At 47.3% G+C, this 16838-nt stretch overlaps 1 protein-coding gene across 1 annotated transcript; it reads right to left on the reverse strand.

The window, feature by feature from the left end:
- Positions 1–420: 420 nt before the first annotated feature.
- LOC117008000 (serine/threonine-protein kinase pim-1-like) lies at positions 421–11060 on the reverse strand. The gene is made up of 11 exons (XM_033081500.1): positions 11047–11060; positions 10618–10776; positions 7622–7683; positions 6495–6745; positions 6334–6384; positions 5762–6128; positions 4982–5158; positions 4469–4726; positions 4207–4368; positions 3445–3897; positions 421–3039 (listed from the first exon to the last, which is right to left on the reverse strand). The coding sequence occupies exons 1-8, from the start codon at positions 11058–11060 to the stop codon at positions 4620–4622; spliced, it is 1188 nt and encodes a 395-aa protein (XP_032937391.1). The 3' UTR covers positions 421–3039; positions 3445–3897; positions 4207–4368; positions 4469–4619.
- Positions 11061–16838: the final 5778 nt, after the last annotated feature.

Below are 16838 nucleotides of genomic sequence, written 5' to 3' on the forward strand. Positions count from 1 at the left end.
GTATCGATAACACTCATTTGATTCTGATTTATCCTAATTAATTCCAATGCATCAAAGTCCAGCCCTGCAGCCTCTGGGGAGCCCTGTCAGTGCCATCACACCCAGAACAATTTCCCAGCAAGTCCAAATCTCACTGGCCATGGCTGCATTTGCAAATTGGGTGCAGACGTGCATCCAGAGGCTTTCCATTTCCCAGTGGGCCCATTGTTAAGGGGATGGAGCACATCTGGGAGATGGGTACTCCATTGGGACAGGTTCTCATCTCCTCATTTTTTCAACTGCTCTTTTAACAAACATTCGTCTGTTCAACCAATCCTGCAGCTTGTGGATAGTCTGGTACATGAAAAACCCAGCAGTCTTAATCACTGTGTATAGTAACAGACAATACATTCCACATCACAGTATCAGCAAACCCCATTAAACAGCCAATTTCATCCCTTCCTCCTTTATTCAATATAAAAAATCTCACAAAGTTTACCAGTGACCTTTATATCCTTGCTAATGCTTTTCTGTAGGGCATTCAGTGTTACATCCCTGAGCAACCAAAGCTAACATATTAGTATTGTCAGCATTATTTCATATTATTATTATTTACTTTATCTACAAATTAAAATATTATTTGATTATATTTAATAGATAAATATGTATAATATTAAATCATTATTATTTCACTAGCACAAAGAAATTCAATCTCAAGATTAAAACTTCTTCTGTGGCTCCATGTGGGAGTGTTCCAACAAAAATTGTTCTTTCTGTTGGTGCTGTTTCCAATATGCTGTTAACAAAATCCATCCTCATCATCCCAAACCCACAAGTTCTTTTCCTTTTTCCTTATGCAATTTTTGGATGCATGTGAACCATTCCAGTGGTTCAGCCTCTTTTAACTGACTGCTCCACTGCTCACATGGTGCTCGGACCTCAGCCCACTCCAGAGACAGCGAACTCTAGGGAAGGGTTTTGCATCCAGAAATTTCAGATAGGACTGATTCCTTGCACTGACATTTAAAAAGTGACATTTTGTTGTAATCCAGCCAGACTATGCCAATTTGGTTCTACCAGTGGGCAGGGTCAGCACCAAAGACACAGACACCAACTGAAGGAATCAGTGTAATTTTCTAAAGTTCAAAGCAGCAAAGAATCACAAAAGGAGAAGCTCAGCAATGCACCCAACCATCACTACCAAAGACTGCCCACAGTGATTAAGAATGATCCATCATCAGTTACCCCCAGGCTTTATCATCACCCAGACCCACACATCAGCTGGGGGATGCTGGCACAGCCAAGGACTGCAGAGCCACTCCCGGACACTGGGAATTCCTGCAGGTGCCTCCGGCCACAGGTGAGGCTTCCAGCCCTGCTGGGAGAGGGCCCAGCTTTGACAGTGCTGAATAAACAAACCGACAGCTCTTCTAGTGCAGGAGCATCTGGTTTCATCCTCCTCTTGGGCTCCTCCCAAAGCCTGGCTAGAGCTCAAGGAGGAACCAAGGGAGTTGGCTTTGACCATACAGTCCCAAACAAGGCCAGATGTTGGATTCAATGGCCTAGCTCAGCTTCTAAATACAGAAAGGTCATTCCATATTTCACTGAGTGCATACATCTATCACAGTGCTAATGACCATGCATATTTCATTAATGAGCAGATAAAAATAGAACATTTGGTCGGAAGGTTCATCCAGAGATCACCTTTGGCTCAGGGCCTGTTGTCCAGGCTTCAGTCAGGGCCTCTTGTCCAGGCTTCAGGGATGTGATTTAGTGCTGGGCTTGGCAGTGCTGGGTGAACAGCAGGACTGGGTGAGCTCAGAGGTCTTTCCCAACAGAAAGGACTTTGTAATTCCAGGATTCCATCTGCTACATTCAGCTAGGCCCATGTTAGCAGCATTACTTTAGTCCAAAAGTCCCCTCTTGGTCAGCTCTTGAGGCCTGAGGCTTCAGCTCCTTTAGCTCCTGGTGCCGAGCTGCTACCCTGAACGAGACAACTCAGAAGAACACACTTCATCCAATTCCTTCTGGGACACTGAGAGGGGAGGGTATGGAACGAGGAGTGTTGTTTGGTGTGGCCTCCTGTGCCCTTCACACCTTTCAGCACTTTGAACCAGCCAAGAGCTTCCTCCAAGAGTGCAGTGAAGCAGCTGCTCCTGCTCCCAGCTCTGGCTCTTCCTACTCTCTGACCTTGGCTGGTTTTGTCCCTCTTGCTCTGCCCTCTGTTCCCCCTGTGCTCGGTGGCTGCTGCCCAGGACTGTGGAACTGGCACAGATCAAGGGTATCAGCCCTTCCTTTCTCTGTCCTTGGAGCTGCCCGCGCACAGCAGCCTTTTCCATCTGGAAGCTCCACATGGACAGGGAGTCCCCACCTCTGTTCCCTGCACAAGCTCCAGGAGCCCAGGGCTGTCATCTCCAGCTCCTGCTGGCACTGGGGGCTCCCAGGTGCTCCAGGCTGCTGTGACACCCCTGCACATGGGAGGGAAGAGTGCCAGGGGCTGTGCTGAAAGTCAGGTCCATGTGCTGCTGCTGCTGTGGGGGCATTTGTCCAGCCCTGCCCCAGAGTCAGGGATCAGATCCAGGCACTGCTGCTGCTCCCTCGGGATCAGCCACAATTTGGGTGTTGCTGTCAGTGCCAGCAGAAGCAGTGGCTGGAGCAGTGGGTGCTGACAGTGCCCCAAGCCCCGGGGCCAGAGGGGTCCCTGGGCTGGGGGTTGAGAGGGAGTTGCCCCTTGTTCTCCCTCTGCCCCACACACAGCTGGGCCGGGCACAAGTGGGGCAGCACAGCAACCAGGGAGCCTGTGAGTCTCTTCCAGCCCTGTCTGCTCAGAGTTTGGGCCTTGGAGCTCCAGGTGGACAAAGGCAGCTGCTCCTGGTCCCTCCATGTGTCCCCGTGTTCAGCAGTGCTGCTCCATCAGTCTGTGCCCAGCAACAGGGAAAAGCCTCTGCCCTGCAGGGCCTGGAGCTGCTGGGCTCTCCCTGAACAGCTCAGTCAGCAGGAAGGGAGCTGTTCCACATGGGAACCAGGAGCAAAGGACACTCCTTTGTTAGGACAAGTTTCCTGTTGTAGGGAAAAAAAAAAGAAAAAATAAAGGGAAAAAAATGTGAAAGATAAAAACAAAACAAATTGTTAGTGAAAAATAGTTCATACCTTTGGATAAAGGGGTAACTGATCTTTTTTAAACAAGAACTAAGTTATTTACTTTGCAAATGTGCTGATGGTATGAAACCTCAGCAGCCTTTTTAAAACAATTTTGGGGTTTCTTTCCAATATTGTTATTTTAAATTGTGGTTGAAGCAAGAGGAAATTGCTTTGGGCCCTGCCAGCTCCAAGCAGGACTGGGAATCTAAACTCTGTCAAACCTCAAATCCTTTAGAAGATGCCCTTCCTTCTCACCCTTCAAATGAGGTGCACATTTCCTTTGAAATTGTCAGTGATTTCTTAAGGATGGAAAGTCCCACTTACAGCTTTTTGCTCTGCTTTGGAAGGGCAAAAGGGCAATTCTCCATCCATCAGCTCCAGACTGCACTGCCTTAGGAACACGGCCCACTCGCCAGGTTTTGCCACTCATGGCACTTCTAGAGGAGGAAGAAAGTGCAACTGCACCATTCCAGCCAAAAAGGAATGAAGAGTGGGGCAGACAAAACATCCTGTGGAGATCCAGGCATTCAGCTGGGACAGTGGAGAATTTGGGTTCTTGCCAACTGGGCGTGTGTCCCTAACTGAAATGTCTTGGCCTGCAGGAGAGTCTCCCTCACCTGCAAAAGCAGAAAGCTCAGGTGGAGTGCTCAGAACGGGCTCGTCTGATGCAAAGCTGTCAGAGCCATGTGAGGGCAGAGCAGGCCCAGCTGTGCCCAGGGCTGAGCCCAGCAAAGCCCTGGCAAAGCCCAGAGCTGCCTCAGCATCCACAGAGCCCGGCTGCAAGGAGAGAAACCAGAACCCACCTGTCAGCTGAAGGCTCCTGTCCCCCTTGTCCCAGCCACCCGTGGTGCCCAGAGCTGGGCACAAACCCCCCAATCACTGCTGCCTCTGGGAGCAGCACATGTGCCCAGCCTGCAGCCAGCCATGGCACATCCAGCCCCTCAGCAGCTGCCCAGAGCCAAAAAGCAGCTTGGCAGCCCACTGAAGAATTCGTTGCATACACCTCAGTAAAGAGGGGAACCTTTGGTGCCTGGCCAGGCTGTGCCATGCCCAGATCTGGGAGCATCCCCCTGGCTGTGGACTCACCTGCAAATTGGGCATGGATCATGTCTTTGAAGAAGGTGCCAGAATCAAAGTCGATCACCTCCAGCTGCCAGTGGCCAGGTCGAGGAAGAGATTGTCATCCTTGAGCTTGTCCTTGCAGCAGCCCCACCTGGTCCAGCTTCTCCAGGGGCTGTTTCTCCTTCCCTGGGGACCAGACCAGGCTGTCAGTGCTCTGCCCAGGGACTCAGCCATCACTGAACCAGGACAAGTAAAACCAGGTTGGATGGTGGCCACCAGCACTTACAAGACCAGCTCAGCTCCAGAACAGATGTTCCCATCTGATGATCCCTGCTCCATGGTACAGGCAGGACTTTGCTTCTTATTACCAAGAGACGTGTGGAGCTGTTTGATCCAGGCTCTGGGATCAAATGGTGCCTGTGAATCTCTCCCATCTTCTAGGGCAGATGAACATCCTGCAGCCAAGGGTCATAGAACAGATCTTCCAAAGATGGCCTGTCCAAGGAGTGCATGGATAAACACCAACTGATAACATCTTGGCACTCTGGGGAGAGAAACCAGAAATCACCAGTCAGTTGGAAAAGGATCCTGTTCGCTTTGCCCCACTGTTCCCATGCCCAGGCTCTGCTGGATGTGCTCCAAGCTGGGCCTAAACTTTCCAGTCAATTCCCTGTCTTGGAGGAGAGCAGGAGAGCAGAATATGAGCCACCTCCTCATCAGCTGCCAGAGTGGGATGCTCACGAGCCCACTGCTGTCTCCCAGCACTGGTTTTCCCCTGTGCCCAGAGATGAGGATCCACCTTGAGAGAGCCGTTGTGGGAACTTGAGCTGGCTCCAGATGATGTCCTGGCCCCTCCTGAACAGGTGCTTCCCGCAGACCATCTGGTACAGCAGGATACCCAGGGACCAGATCGCTGCTGCCTTGCTGTGGTAGCATTTGAGGTGGGTCCATTCTGGGGGGCTGTAGGATGGTGTTCCTATGGAATACAGATGGAGTTTATCAGGGGATGCTGCTGCTCCCAGAGCCTCGCCCCAGCATCCCTGGGCACAGGCGGGCTGCACCAGTGGCACAGGGGTGATCTGCTGCCTCCTTGCCAGCACCTGGCTCTTGCGTACAAAACTGGGGCTGGAAAAGAAGCCACTGGTGTTGGGAGAGGGCAGCAGAAGCCCTGTGAAGGCCCAACCATGACACCGAGAAGAAAAACCCACCCAGTGTTGGGAAAAATCCATTCTCCTCCCTGCCTGCATTGCCCCCAGAAAACATTAATAAGCCAAGGCAAACAAGGGCAGCAAAGCAGTCCAAGCCCTTCCTCGCCTGCACACCAAACTGAGCGGTGCAAGGGTCTGACCCCCCTCTCTGCTACTCCCATGGGGTTTGTGTTGGGCTGGCTGCCCCAGTTCCAGCCACAGATGAGTAGGTGGTGAATGCAGGGCTGGGAGCTGGCCCTCCTCTGACCCCCACCCAAAAGCAACTTGGCTGCAGAAACAATCCCATGACCTGCAGCAACAGGGGGAATCCCTGGTGCCACAGCCAGGCTGGGCCATGAGATGCCCAGGAACATCCCCCAGGCTCAGCTCACCTGCGAATTGGGTGTAGACTGTGTCCTGGACGAAGGTGCCACAGCCAAAGTCAATCAGTTTGACCTGCCCGGTGGCCAGGTCGATGAGGATGTTGCCAGGTTTGATGTCCCTGTGCAGGACCCCACAGCTGCTGCAGTGCTGCACGGCCTCCAGCACCTGGCGAAACAGCCCCCGCGCCTCCTCCTCCGGCAGGAACCCCCGAGCCATGATGAAATGAAAGAGGTCCTGACATCGCTCCGGATGCTCCAGTACCAACAAGAAGCAGCTGGGGAGCTCAAACCACTCCAGGAGCTGAATCATTCCACAGAACCCAGTGGACACCTTGTCGAGCAGCACGATCTCCAGGGGTGCACGGGCGCCGTTGGGCTGCGAGAGGAGCACGATGCGGACAGTGGGGCTGAGGCCGTGCCAGGGCTCTGGGGCTCCTCAGCCAGCCCGGGATGCTCTGCAGGCCCCACTCACCCCACGCCCGCTCTCCCTGCAGGGCTCCTGGCGGCTCCCACCCCTGCCGGGCCCCGGCTTCTGGCCGCCCGGCACGCCCTGGCTTCACCCGCTGGCCCTGCTCACTCACCAGCTCACCCCAGCGATGGATGCGATCCCGCGGCACGCATTTGATGGCCACCTGCGAACCAAGGACAGCAGCGGGCTCAGCTCGTCGCCCGCCCCAACGTACCCCAGCCTCCTTCTCTTCCTCCTCTGCCCTCCGCCTCCTCCGCCCGCCCCACCACTCACCGGGACGCCGTTCGTGAGCCGGGTCCCCGAGAAGATGCTGCCGAAGCTGCCGCGCCCCAGCAGTGAACCCAGCCGGTACAGCTCCTGCAAGGCCTCCTGCGCCTGCCCTGCGGGCGACACGCGGCCGTCAGCGCTCGGCCCGGGGCCAGACCCGGCCCCCGAGCGCCGCCCGACCGTCCCGGGCCAGGCATCCCCACCCACCCCGGGCCCCGGCGGCTCGGGGCCGGCGGCCGCGCTGCTGAGCGACGGAGCTAGGGTTGGGGAATCCGCAGTGGAGGCGGCGGGAGCGGCTGCACTGTGTGTCCCCTCCACGGGCCCCGGGAGGAACCCGGGCTGGGGCTGGGGCTCGGGCTCGCGTTGAGGCTGGGGCTGGGCTCGGGACAGGCGGAGCCAAAGGGCGGCAATGCCGCCCCAGCCCGATGCACTGATGCCCGCCCAGCAGCGCCACCGCCAGCACGGCCAGAGCCGGGCGGAGACGAGACCGCGCCGGGGTGTGACACACTAATCTTGGAAAAATTAAGATTTTAGTTAAACTTAAATAATTGATTGATCGTCTGTCATCTCATGTTTGCTCAGCTGTGCTTACAGTAAGCAGGCCTGAAGAAGCACGAACAATCGCAACCAGAAACCCATTCTTTGAAAAATTGGAATATCCCCAGAAATCATTTGTATTGTCATTAATAGAAAAGGGTCGAAAGTTCAGGGTGAGGAAGACTCGCCTTACTTCCTCCTTTTAGGACCCCTCCCCCCAAAAACGACCCCAGACTTAATTCAAGAAGTCAACCACGCATGCTTAATAGCCATTCAAGCTAATTACCATAGGAAGCAAGGGATGGGAGGGGCTGGTATTATGAATATGTATTTATTTAAACCTTTTGTCAATAAATAGACTCTGTGACCACCTGTAATTTCGCAGTGCGTATTAGGGGGCTACCCCGCGGTGCTGCCCAGCGCTGAATAAACATACCCTTTGTAACTTTAAATTGTTAGAGAGTCTTTTGTCCGTCACAGTTGAGTATCGGTACTAGACCAATACTCATATTTTGGTAAATCATTTGGCGACTCTGGTGGGACACTTCTCTCTGGCCGAGGGGCCAGCGGGTTCGGGACCCCTCTAGGGCGCCCACCTGGGATCTTCCTAGGAGAGGGCTCCTTTTCCTCGCTAGCACCCTGGGGAGCAGAACTAGAACTGCCGGAGACACAGACAAAAAGGTATGTTTAAAAAATTAAAGATAGGTACCTTTAAGAGAACCAAACTCATAAGACACTGCAAGACATCGTGCGCACAGTGGAAAGGCCTAAAGTGGATTTGTTTGTAAGTTTCCGCAGAGCTTGAGCTGGCCTGTGTTCCAGGTGAGGCTGGAACCTGTGCCCCGTAGTGGGGGTGCATTGACAGGTCAGTGGCAGCTGTCAATGGTAGAGCTCGTGCAGTAGTGGGTCGGCGGAGCTTAGGTAGCTGTAGTAAGTTTTGTTTGTGGTTTAAAGGCAGTGCAGTGGTGATTTCCAGCTTGAGGCACCGGCTGCGGGCATTGGGGTGTGATGACTGCATTTTTACTTTGCAGAATACAGCGATCGCAGTTTGTGCGCGCCAAATGTGTGTGTGTGTTTGAGTGTGCAACTTGTTTTTATGAGCTTTGTGTGCTTCAACTGTGAATTAGTGGTGTGCTGTATGTGTTTTATTTTGTGCGTTTTTGAGAGTGTGTTGGCAAAAGTTTTGTATGTGTAAGTTGTGAAAGAATTTACACCTGAGTAGTAGACACCTAAAAAGTGGAGGAATTTGGAGCAGTTGCATTATGTGAATTGCATGAGCTAAGCTGTGTGTATGTAATTTGACTCTGTGTGTGTGTAAGCAGCAAAATTGTGGACAGCATATTATTGAGTGAGAGCAGCAGTTGTGTGTGATTGAGCTGTTTGTTTTGTGTTTAAAAGAAGTGAGCAGTGCGACACGGTCTAAAAATTATGCCCAACATAGTCCAGTGTAATCCCAGCAACAGACATTGGTGGGGGGATCCGAGTTTTTGCATATACAACGTCTCTGTTTCTGCTCAACCTTGGAAAGTTTTAATTTTGGCTGTTTGTTTTAACTGTGAAAAATATAGCTAGTTATTTGTGAGGTTTTAGAATTGCTGGTGTAAAGAGTTAGTTTCTAAGTGCAGAGGGGTGAGGCAGCGACATGAGTCCAAAGCTGCTGCCCCCACCCACCACAGAGAAACTGTGTCTTGGCCAAAATTTGACAGATTTTTGGCATAGTTTTATGAATATTTAACCCAAGGTATAACGAGAAAGGTTTGGTTTACTAGCAATCTGTAATGAGCAATTTAAAGGAAAGAAAAAATAAATTTTTGCTTTGTTATTTCATGTAAGTTTTGTAAGTAAAGTGTTTGAGAGTGTTTGGTTGTGATATGAGTTCACTTAGAGGTGAATAAAAAGAGTTTCTCTTTAGTTGTACAGTGTATGTAGTGAACATTTTGAAACAAAAACGATTGCCAATTTGAAAAAATAAACAATTTTGGTTTATTGAAAAAAATAACCATTTGTCTTGGTCGGTGACCTGAGCTTTAAAAGAGTTATTTTAAGTGAGTTGGTTCACTGTTTTTTCATGTTAACCCCTCTTTTGTTGGTTGTTTTAATTTCTTTCCTTTTCTCTTTGCTGGTATAATTATATGTCAAAGAATAAAAAGTTCAGAGAATGATCCCAAGCTAAAGGAACTTCCCTGTCCAAGAAAGAGCTGTGACTTTAACCCGTGAGTTGTGTTTTGTTGTGCAGTTTGTTGAAAATTGTAAATTTAATAAATATATAAGTCAAGGATACCTAAAAATGGAATTTATAGTAAACACAAAAGCAACATATTTGATGTTAAATTAAAGATACCTATAATAAATAGTTATGTTATAATAAAAGGGGCTACTGGCCAGTTTGAAAAAGCATATTTTTACAAACCACTGAAGTATAAATTGAAGAAATAGTAGAGAATTCATCGATTTTTGTATATGCCTAAAGCTCCAGCTGCACTTTTGGGCAGGGATCTGTTGGAGCAGCTGGAAAAAAAATAATATGGGGAAATTAGTTTGGAGGTAAAAGATCAATATGTAAAATTGTTAAGCCTAAGGTTAATAACCAAAGAAATTGAAGCTGAAAATAAAGAAAAATTATTAAGAAAATATGAATGAGGTGTTCCTTAGAGTGTGAGCTTCTAATATACCAGGGAGAGCAAAGAATGCTCTACTAGCACAAATCTGGCTTAAAGAAGGAAAACAATTGGTTAGGGTTGAACAATATCCCTTGAAAAGGGCAGACAGAAATGGAATTCAAAGAGGTTGGTACAAGATTTAAGAGATGTTAATAAAATAATTGATGTTTTGTTAACTTATCTGACACCTTAATTAACCTAGTTTACTGTTTTAGATTTGAAGGATGTTTTCTTTTGCCTCCCTCTCCATGAAGCCAGCCAGAAAATTTTTGCATTTGAACGGGAGAATCCCAAAACTAGATGTAAAACTCAGCTCACATGGTGTGTACAACCCCAGGAGTTCAAGAACTCTCCTACCATATTTGGAGAAGAGCTGGCAAAGGTTTTGGAGTCTTGGGAACCCCCACCAGGAGAAGGACAACTGCTTCAGTATGTGGATGACCTCTTAATAGCCACCTGGACCCAGGAGGCTTGTGTGGATTGGATGGTAAGCCTCCTAAACTTTTGGGCCTGCAGGGGTATCAGGTATCCCAAAAGAAAGCCCAGATGGTGAAACAAACAGTTATTTACCTGGGCTATGAAGTGAGTGCTGGACAAAGGACCTTGAGGCAAGCCTGCAAGGAAGCAATATGCCAAACCCCAAAACCCCAGACAGTAAGAGAACTGAGAACCTTTCTAGGCATGATGGGTAATGCAGACTGTGGATTTTTAACTGTGGATTGTTCATTAAAACCCTGTATGCCTTAATCATGGAAAGGAGCAAGGATCTTCAGTGGACAACAGAAGCAACACAAGCCTTTGACCAACTAAAGAAGGCTCTAATGTCAGATCCAGCCCTGGGACTTCCAGATGTGAGTTAGCCATTTTTTCTGTTTTCTCACGAAAAACAAGGGATTACTCTGGGAGTACTAGCACAAGATCTGGGGCCGTACCAGAGGGCAGTTGCCAACTTCTCCAAACCGCTAGATACAGCAGCCAAGGGGTGGTCAGGGTGCCTCAGAGCTGTTGTAGCAGTGAACATCCAAGAGGCAAGCAAGTTCACCCTAGGCCAGAAGATGACCGTGCTAGTATCCCACACAGTGTCTGCAGTCCTGGAGGCAAAAGAGGGACATTGGCTTTCCTCACAAATATTTCTAAGGTTCCAGGGCATACTGGTAGAACAAAATGATGTTGAAATTGTAATACCTAACATTGTGAACCCAACTTCTTTCCTCAGTGGGAGGGAGAGCCAGTGATCCACGACTGCCTGGAGACCATTGACCTACTCCAGTCACCCGGATCTGAAGAACACCCCTCTTGAAGACGCTGAGACCTGGTTCACCAATCATCAGTAGAAAAGGACATGCTGGGTATGTGGTTACCACATGCAGACCATTGCCAACAAACACCTCTGCACAAAAAGCTGAAATAATTACCTAACCCGAGCCTTAGAGCTGGCAAAAGAAAAGAAATCAACATTTATATAGACTCAAGGTATGCATTTAAAGTGGTCCATGCACACAAAACTTTTTGAGGGGAAAAAAAAAAAAAGACTGCTGAACTCACAAGGGAAAAACAGTAAACACACACAAGAAATACTACAACTATTAGATGCAGTTCAGCTACCTGGAAAGGTAGCTGTTATGCACATCAAGGCACACCAAAAAGTGAGCTCAGAATTGGAAGAAGGAAATATGCTGGTGGACAGAGAGGAAAAAGATGCAGCCAAAGGTGAGGTACCCAATGAAATGGTCGAGTCAACATTAATTCCAAATGGAAAGATCTCTATTGAAGGTAAGCCAATATATAACAAAAAGGATAAGAAACTTATTAAGGAAGAGGAAGCAATTTATAACCAAGAGGGGTGAGCTGTAACAAAAAAGGAAAATTGTAGTACCTTTCTACTTGTTGTGGTCATTAGTGATAAAAGAATATGAGAAAACACATTAAGAGATAGATGCCCTAAGATAGAATTCTAGCTAAAAAATTATAAGGCACAGTAGCACAAGTATCTTGTCAGTGTGGTTTTTGCCTCTGAACTAATACTAAAAACTTTCCAAAGCCTAAAGCTGGACAAATTGGGAAGAACTGTGGACCTGGGCAGCAATGACAAATTGATTTTACGAAATTGCCCAGGAAAGGGGGGTAAAGCTACCTATTAGTGTTAACAAATACCCTTTCGGGATGGCCAGAAACCTTCCCTACCCAGACAGCTAAGGCACGGAAAGTGACCAAGGCATTGTTACAAGAAATAACACCACATTTTGGAGTCCCAGCTACTATATCTTCCGATAGAGGGCCACATCCTATCTCAAAAATTGTACAGCAAATTAGTCGATAAATTGTTAGGCTGGGGCAAGAGGCCAATTTGCCTTGGCCCCAGGCTCTTCCACTGAATGACATCCATTCAAGTAGAAGAAAAAACTCTACACAAATATATGGTGGCCCTAAATAAACAACTTAAAGAAATTGGAAAATATGTGACTGGGGCCCAAAGCAGATAATTACATGAAATGGTACATGATGTACAACCTGGGGATTAAGTATATGTTAAGTCTTTTGCAGAAAAAACTTTAGAACCACAGTGGGAAGGACTATTCCAGGCACTCCTCACCACCTTCACAGCAGTCAAGATGAAAGAACAAAAAGCTTAGATCCATCACTCCTGAATGAAGAAAACTCCTAAAGAAATTTGGAAGGTTGCACCAGGTGACGGAGACCTGAGGCTGAAATTCACCAAAAACAACGAGTAATGGACTTAAGTTATCATGGACATAATGTGAACAGTTGTGACCCTTGTGCTCATTGCTACAACTACAATCCCTACTCTTGTAGGGCTTTTAGCAAAATGTTAAGGGTCATAAATGCAAGTATGTGGGAAGGAAAAATGTTTAAGGTATGTGAATTTGCATTCATAAAAAATGGGTTCCATAAAGCTCACCATCCACCTATGGAACTCATCCAGGTTGGTCCTAGATGCTGTGACAAATGCTTGACCACGTGTCCTAAATTTAGACTTAAAATTGAAAGGTGCACAGCTCTAAATTGAGTTTGGCAAAACAAAGCCCAACAACTCCACCAGTGTCAAAGAGGACAGTAACAATGTAAACTCCAATTATTTCAAAAGGAAAGGAACAAAAATGGAGTCAGAAATGAGAATGCAAGTAAGTGCTTCTGCCATTTAGCCAGAATGTGCCCCATTTCTCAAAACACTTTTATGAATTGTACTGATTAGAATGCTTGGCTTCAAAGCTATAGGCCTTCTAGTTTTAAGAAAAAGAGAGATTTCACTGAGACATTAAAAACGAAATTGAGAGTTTTAAATACAATAAATTCAAAAGGGTTAATGAACAAATTGGCTGTGATGAAAAGTGATTTAGTTATATTATAGCAACCTTTGCAATATTTTTTTGTTAGCATTAAGAAACAATTATTAAAATTTACCAGAATATTACCAAAATAGGAAAATATAGAAGAGCGAGACCAAAAAGTAATAATTAAAGCACTAAGCACAGCTAGTGTGAACGTTTCTCTAGCTCTTAAATGTACTCAAGCACAAATGTGGATGCAGTTATTTGCTGCCACAGTTATCAAAGAAGGTAAGAAAAGAGCATTCCCTGATAAAATTTGCAAAATTGTTTGGGATAATGCCTCTGAAATTAAAAAAGAGCTTCAATCTTAGTAAGTCTTGGTCAATTTTACCTATGACCCTGTAACAAATATGACAGCAGCCTTCAATTTAACTATACACAATGCATCTGTGAACTTGATACATCCAATAGAGCCCTGTTTTAAGACTAAATCATGAAGGGACTGTATTGTAGGCTTCTGAACATAGAATGTTCAGGGCATGAGAAATTAAGGGAAAATGGCAAACCATTAACCTAGAGCCCTGTTCTATGAAAAAACAATTGAGATATATATTTGAAAGAACTTTAGAATATGACAAAATATTTGCCAGAACACAAAACAAAGCATTTACCACTTTGAAATGCATCTAGCCAACCAGACAACTTCACTTGTGTATGTAAGACAAGGTTCTGTCTGTCTCAGAACAGCATGTCCCACCATAATGATAGACGATCAAATCATATCAAGGGAGCCCTAATTGCTCGGCTACTACAACATCAGAAATTAAGGAAATTTTAAAGCAGGAGAAAGACATTGATCATGATACATCATGACACAGAGACTATACAACAGGATTTTATTCAAAAACACCTGTCTCATCGTTGGTGGGATGTGTTATTTGGATGGTCACCAACCACAAACAGTTTACTTGTTTGGAACTAGAGGATACTATTACAAATAGCAAACTCAGCATAGCGATTGAAAGTGTATATCTTGGTCTTAAAAAATTGCCACGATGTGTCTTGAATAGAAGAGGAGAAATCCTCACACTGAGTAAAAGAATTTACTCATTTCAAAGGAGAAGTCGGGAATGAAACACTAATCTTAAAGAAATTAGGATTTTAGTTAAAAGTTAAAAGAAACTGGGCTTGAGATAGTTACCTGAAACTTAAATAATTAATTGCCTGTCAATTTATGTTTGTTCAGCTGTGCTTGCAATGGGAAAGGATGAAACTAGTAGATAAGTCCAAAGAACAGAAACAATTGCAACCAGAAACTCATTCTTTGCAAAACCGGAGTTGCCCCAAAAGCCATTTGTATTGTCATTAATAGAAAAGGTCAGGGCGAGGAAGACTCGCCTTACTTCCTCCTTTTAAGACCCCTCCCCACAAAAACGACCTCAGATTTAATTCAAGAAGCCAACCGCGCAAGTTTAATAGCCATTCCAGCTAATTACCATAGGAAGCAGGGGATGGCAGGGGCTAGTATTATGAATATGTATTTATTTAAACCTTTTGTCAATAAATAGACTCTGTGACCACCTGTAATTTCGCAGTGCGTATTAGGGGGCTACCCCACGGTGCTGCCCAGTGCTGAATAAACATACCCTTTGTAACTTTAAATTGTTAGAGAGTCTTTTGTCCATCATAGTTGAGTATCGGTACTAGACCAATACTCATATTTTGGTAAATCAGTAGCACTAAAATGCTCACAGTAAGGAAACAACTCATCAGCAGTGGCCCAAAGTGGTTTCTCTGGGCACTTAGTATTTTCTTGCTGTTGTTGGGGTTGTACTTTGGGGCAAGCAATGTCAGAGGAAAACTCCTTATGCTGTTTGTGTGGAAGAACCCCCTGTTAATTTTAATGGACTTGACACCAGCTTTGTGTGCTTGAAAACAGGAATTTACTGAACATTCCTGGTTGTGGGGTCATTGGTGTGCAGTGAGGGACTCCAGGACTCCCATCTCTTGGGAGAAAGCTAGAACTCTTGGTACACCTGATCCATCTGACAGCTGGAGTGATGGTGAGCAATGTCTCACCCCAAGCATTTCGTGTTCCATGTGGGTGACAGTGCACTGGTGATTTGTAGGAGTTGCTGTCACACCTGTCCCTTGCTGTGAAACCTGGGAGGGGTTGCTGGATTAGGTGCAAACTCGGCTTCATCATGCAAGTGGTTTGTTTGTCTTCTCCACATAGAGCAGAAGCTGATGCAAACTTGCTCCCCTGGAGTCCTCTTGCTGCAGTTTTGTCCGTCCATGCTCCCAAACCTGGGTAGACCCTCCCCTCTGCTCCTTGGGCTTAGGTTTCTGCTGAGTTACCTGTCAACTGTACCTGATAGTTTCTGGAGTGTATTGGATCAGGTGCTTTATAGGAACTCTGGCAGCTGCCATGGCTGTAAATAGTGGCTACTTGATGTCTCCCGAGGGCTGGAGGGGAGGAAAGGTGTTTCCCTTTGACTGTTGGGGTCATGCTGCAGCACTCAGGAGATGGGAGCAGGTTTGCCCTGTGACCTCAGGATCTGGGCCTGGGGGGACCTGCCCTCCCAGGCTGTGTAGCCCCAGATTAGAAGTACAAACTAGACTGAAGCCACTGGGCAGAAAAATGAAGCAGGGGTGAGGAATTTAGCAATTAGTGAACCTTCAGCCCTGATAAGAATCTGAGTAACTGAGAGGCAGAGTCTGTCTAGTGATTGCTGTTGAAGGATGTTACAGAGGCAGTCCACTTACAGTTCTGGCTGCTGTGCAGGGTAACTTTTCCTTTTTTTCCCCTGCTCCTCTCCCCATCAGCAAGCTGGGGAATATGTGTGGGAAACAAATCAGCAGCAGATAGTAGGACATGAAGCATGGCATGGCACTCCTGCTGGCATGAGTGGGACCAGGGGCAGTAACACCGGTGGTGATTTGAAGTCCAAAGATAATACGTAGCTTACTTGCTTGCAAGCCCTGAAATGGTTTGGAGGAAGGTGGTGAGAACCTGAGCCAGCTGGTTTGTGAGGGATGTTGTATACTGTACAGCTGGTTTAGGTTTTCCATATTTGATTTCTTCAGAGCTCCTAAGTAGAGGGGACAGGCCGCTGTTACTGGTTTGAGCTCCTGCTGTGCTGGTGAGCAGGCGCAGGTGTCTGTGTAAAAGACTCTGGTCTCCCAGATAACACAGGTCCCAAAATGCCTGTAGCGTTTTTTTTTACCCCTTTTTAACATTTCTCAGGCAGCATGAAGGCTCTCCATCCCCACCAAACTGGCTGGGTGCCTGTGCTAGATAAGGAAGTGAGGGCTCCCCTAAACCTTGCTGTGCTCTTCTGCAGGAGTGAGCAAGACCTGCTGATGAATGTGAGGACAACACAATCGATCCAGGATGGTAGTGAGGGCTGGTCTTGGGAGTACTAAGGAGATATGCTGGTGTAAGGGCCACAAGAGAGTGGAGGAACTAGGGACTCCCAGTGAGAATCGAATCCTGAGGTCAGTCAAGAAGGCCAGGAGGCAGGAAAGTGGGGATTAGCCAAGCAGGAAGAGAGCCAATCCTCTTTGATGCCAACAGGACCTTTTAAGCACTTTTAAGACTGCTGTGAGTGTGGAGCTGCCGGGAGCAGCCTGTGGCATCCAAGACACAAGTGAAGCAGGATGGTCTGTGTAGTTCAAGGTTCAGGGGAAGCACCCCAGCCTGGACTTGTTGCTGCTCACACCCATAGGAGCAGCTGGGCTGCCCCAGCTAGGGGGTGTGAAAGGCTCTCCAAGCAATCATGTGAGATGTTTTCCTTTGATTCAACAGCTGTAATTCCTCCTGGAGGTACTTTTCTCATGGCTTACCTCCTGTAACTCAGCTG

Source organism: Catharus ustulatus, chromosome 28, assembly GCF_009819885.2.
Source record: "Catharus ustulatus isolate bCatUst1 chromosome 28, bCatUst1.pri.v2, whole genome shotgun sequence".
Taxonomy (NCBI): Eukaryota; Metazoa; Chordata; class Aves; order Passeriformes; family Turdidae; genus Catharus; species Catharus ustulatus.

Coding starts and splice junctions, on each gene's coding strand:
- LOC117008000 (XM_033081500.1), bottom strand. Junction 6,746..7,621: donor CTCTCCTAGGAAGATCCCAG/GTGGGCGCCCTA, acceptor CCCCAACCCTAG/CTCCGTCGCTCAGCAGCGCG. Junction 4,727..4,981: donor CCCACAACGGCTCTCTCAAG/GTGGATCCTCAT, acceptor TTCTCTCCCCAG/AGTGCCAAGATGTTATCAGT.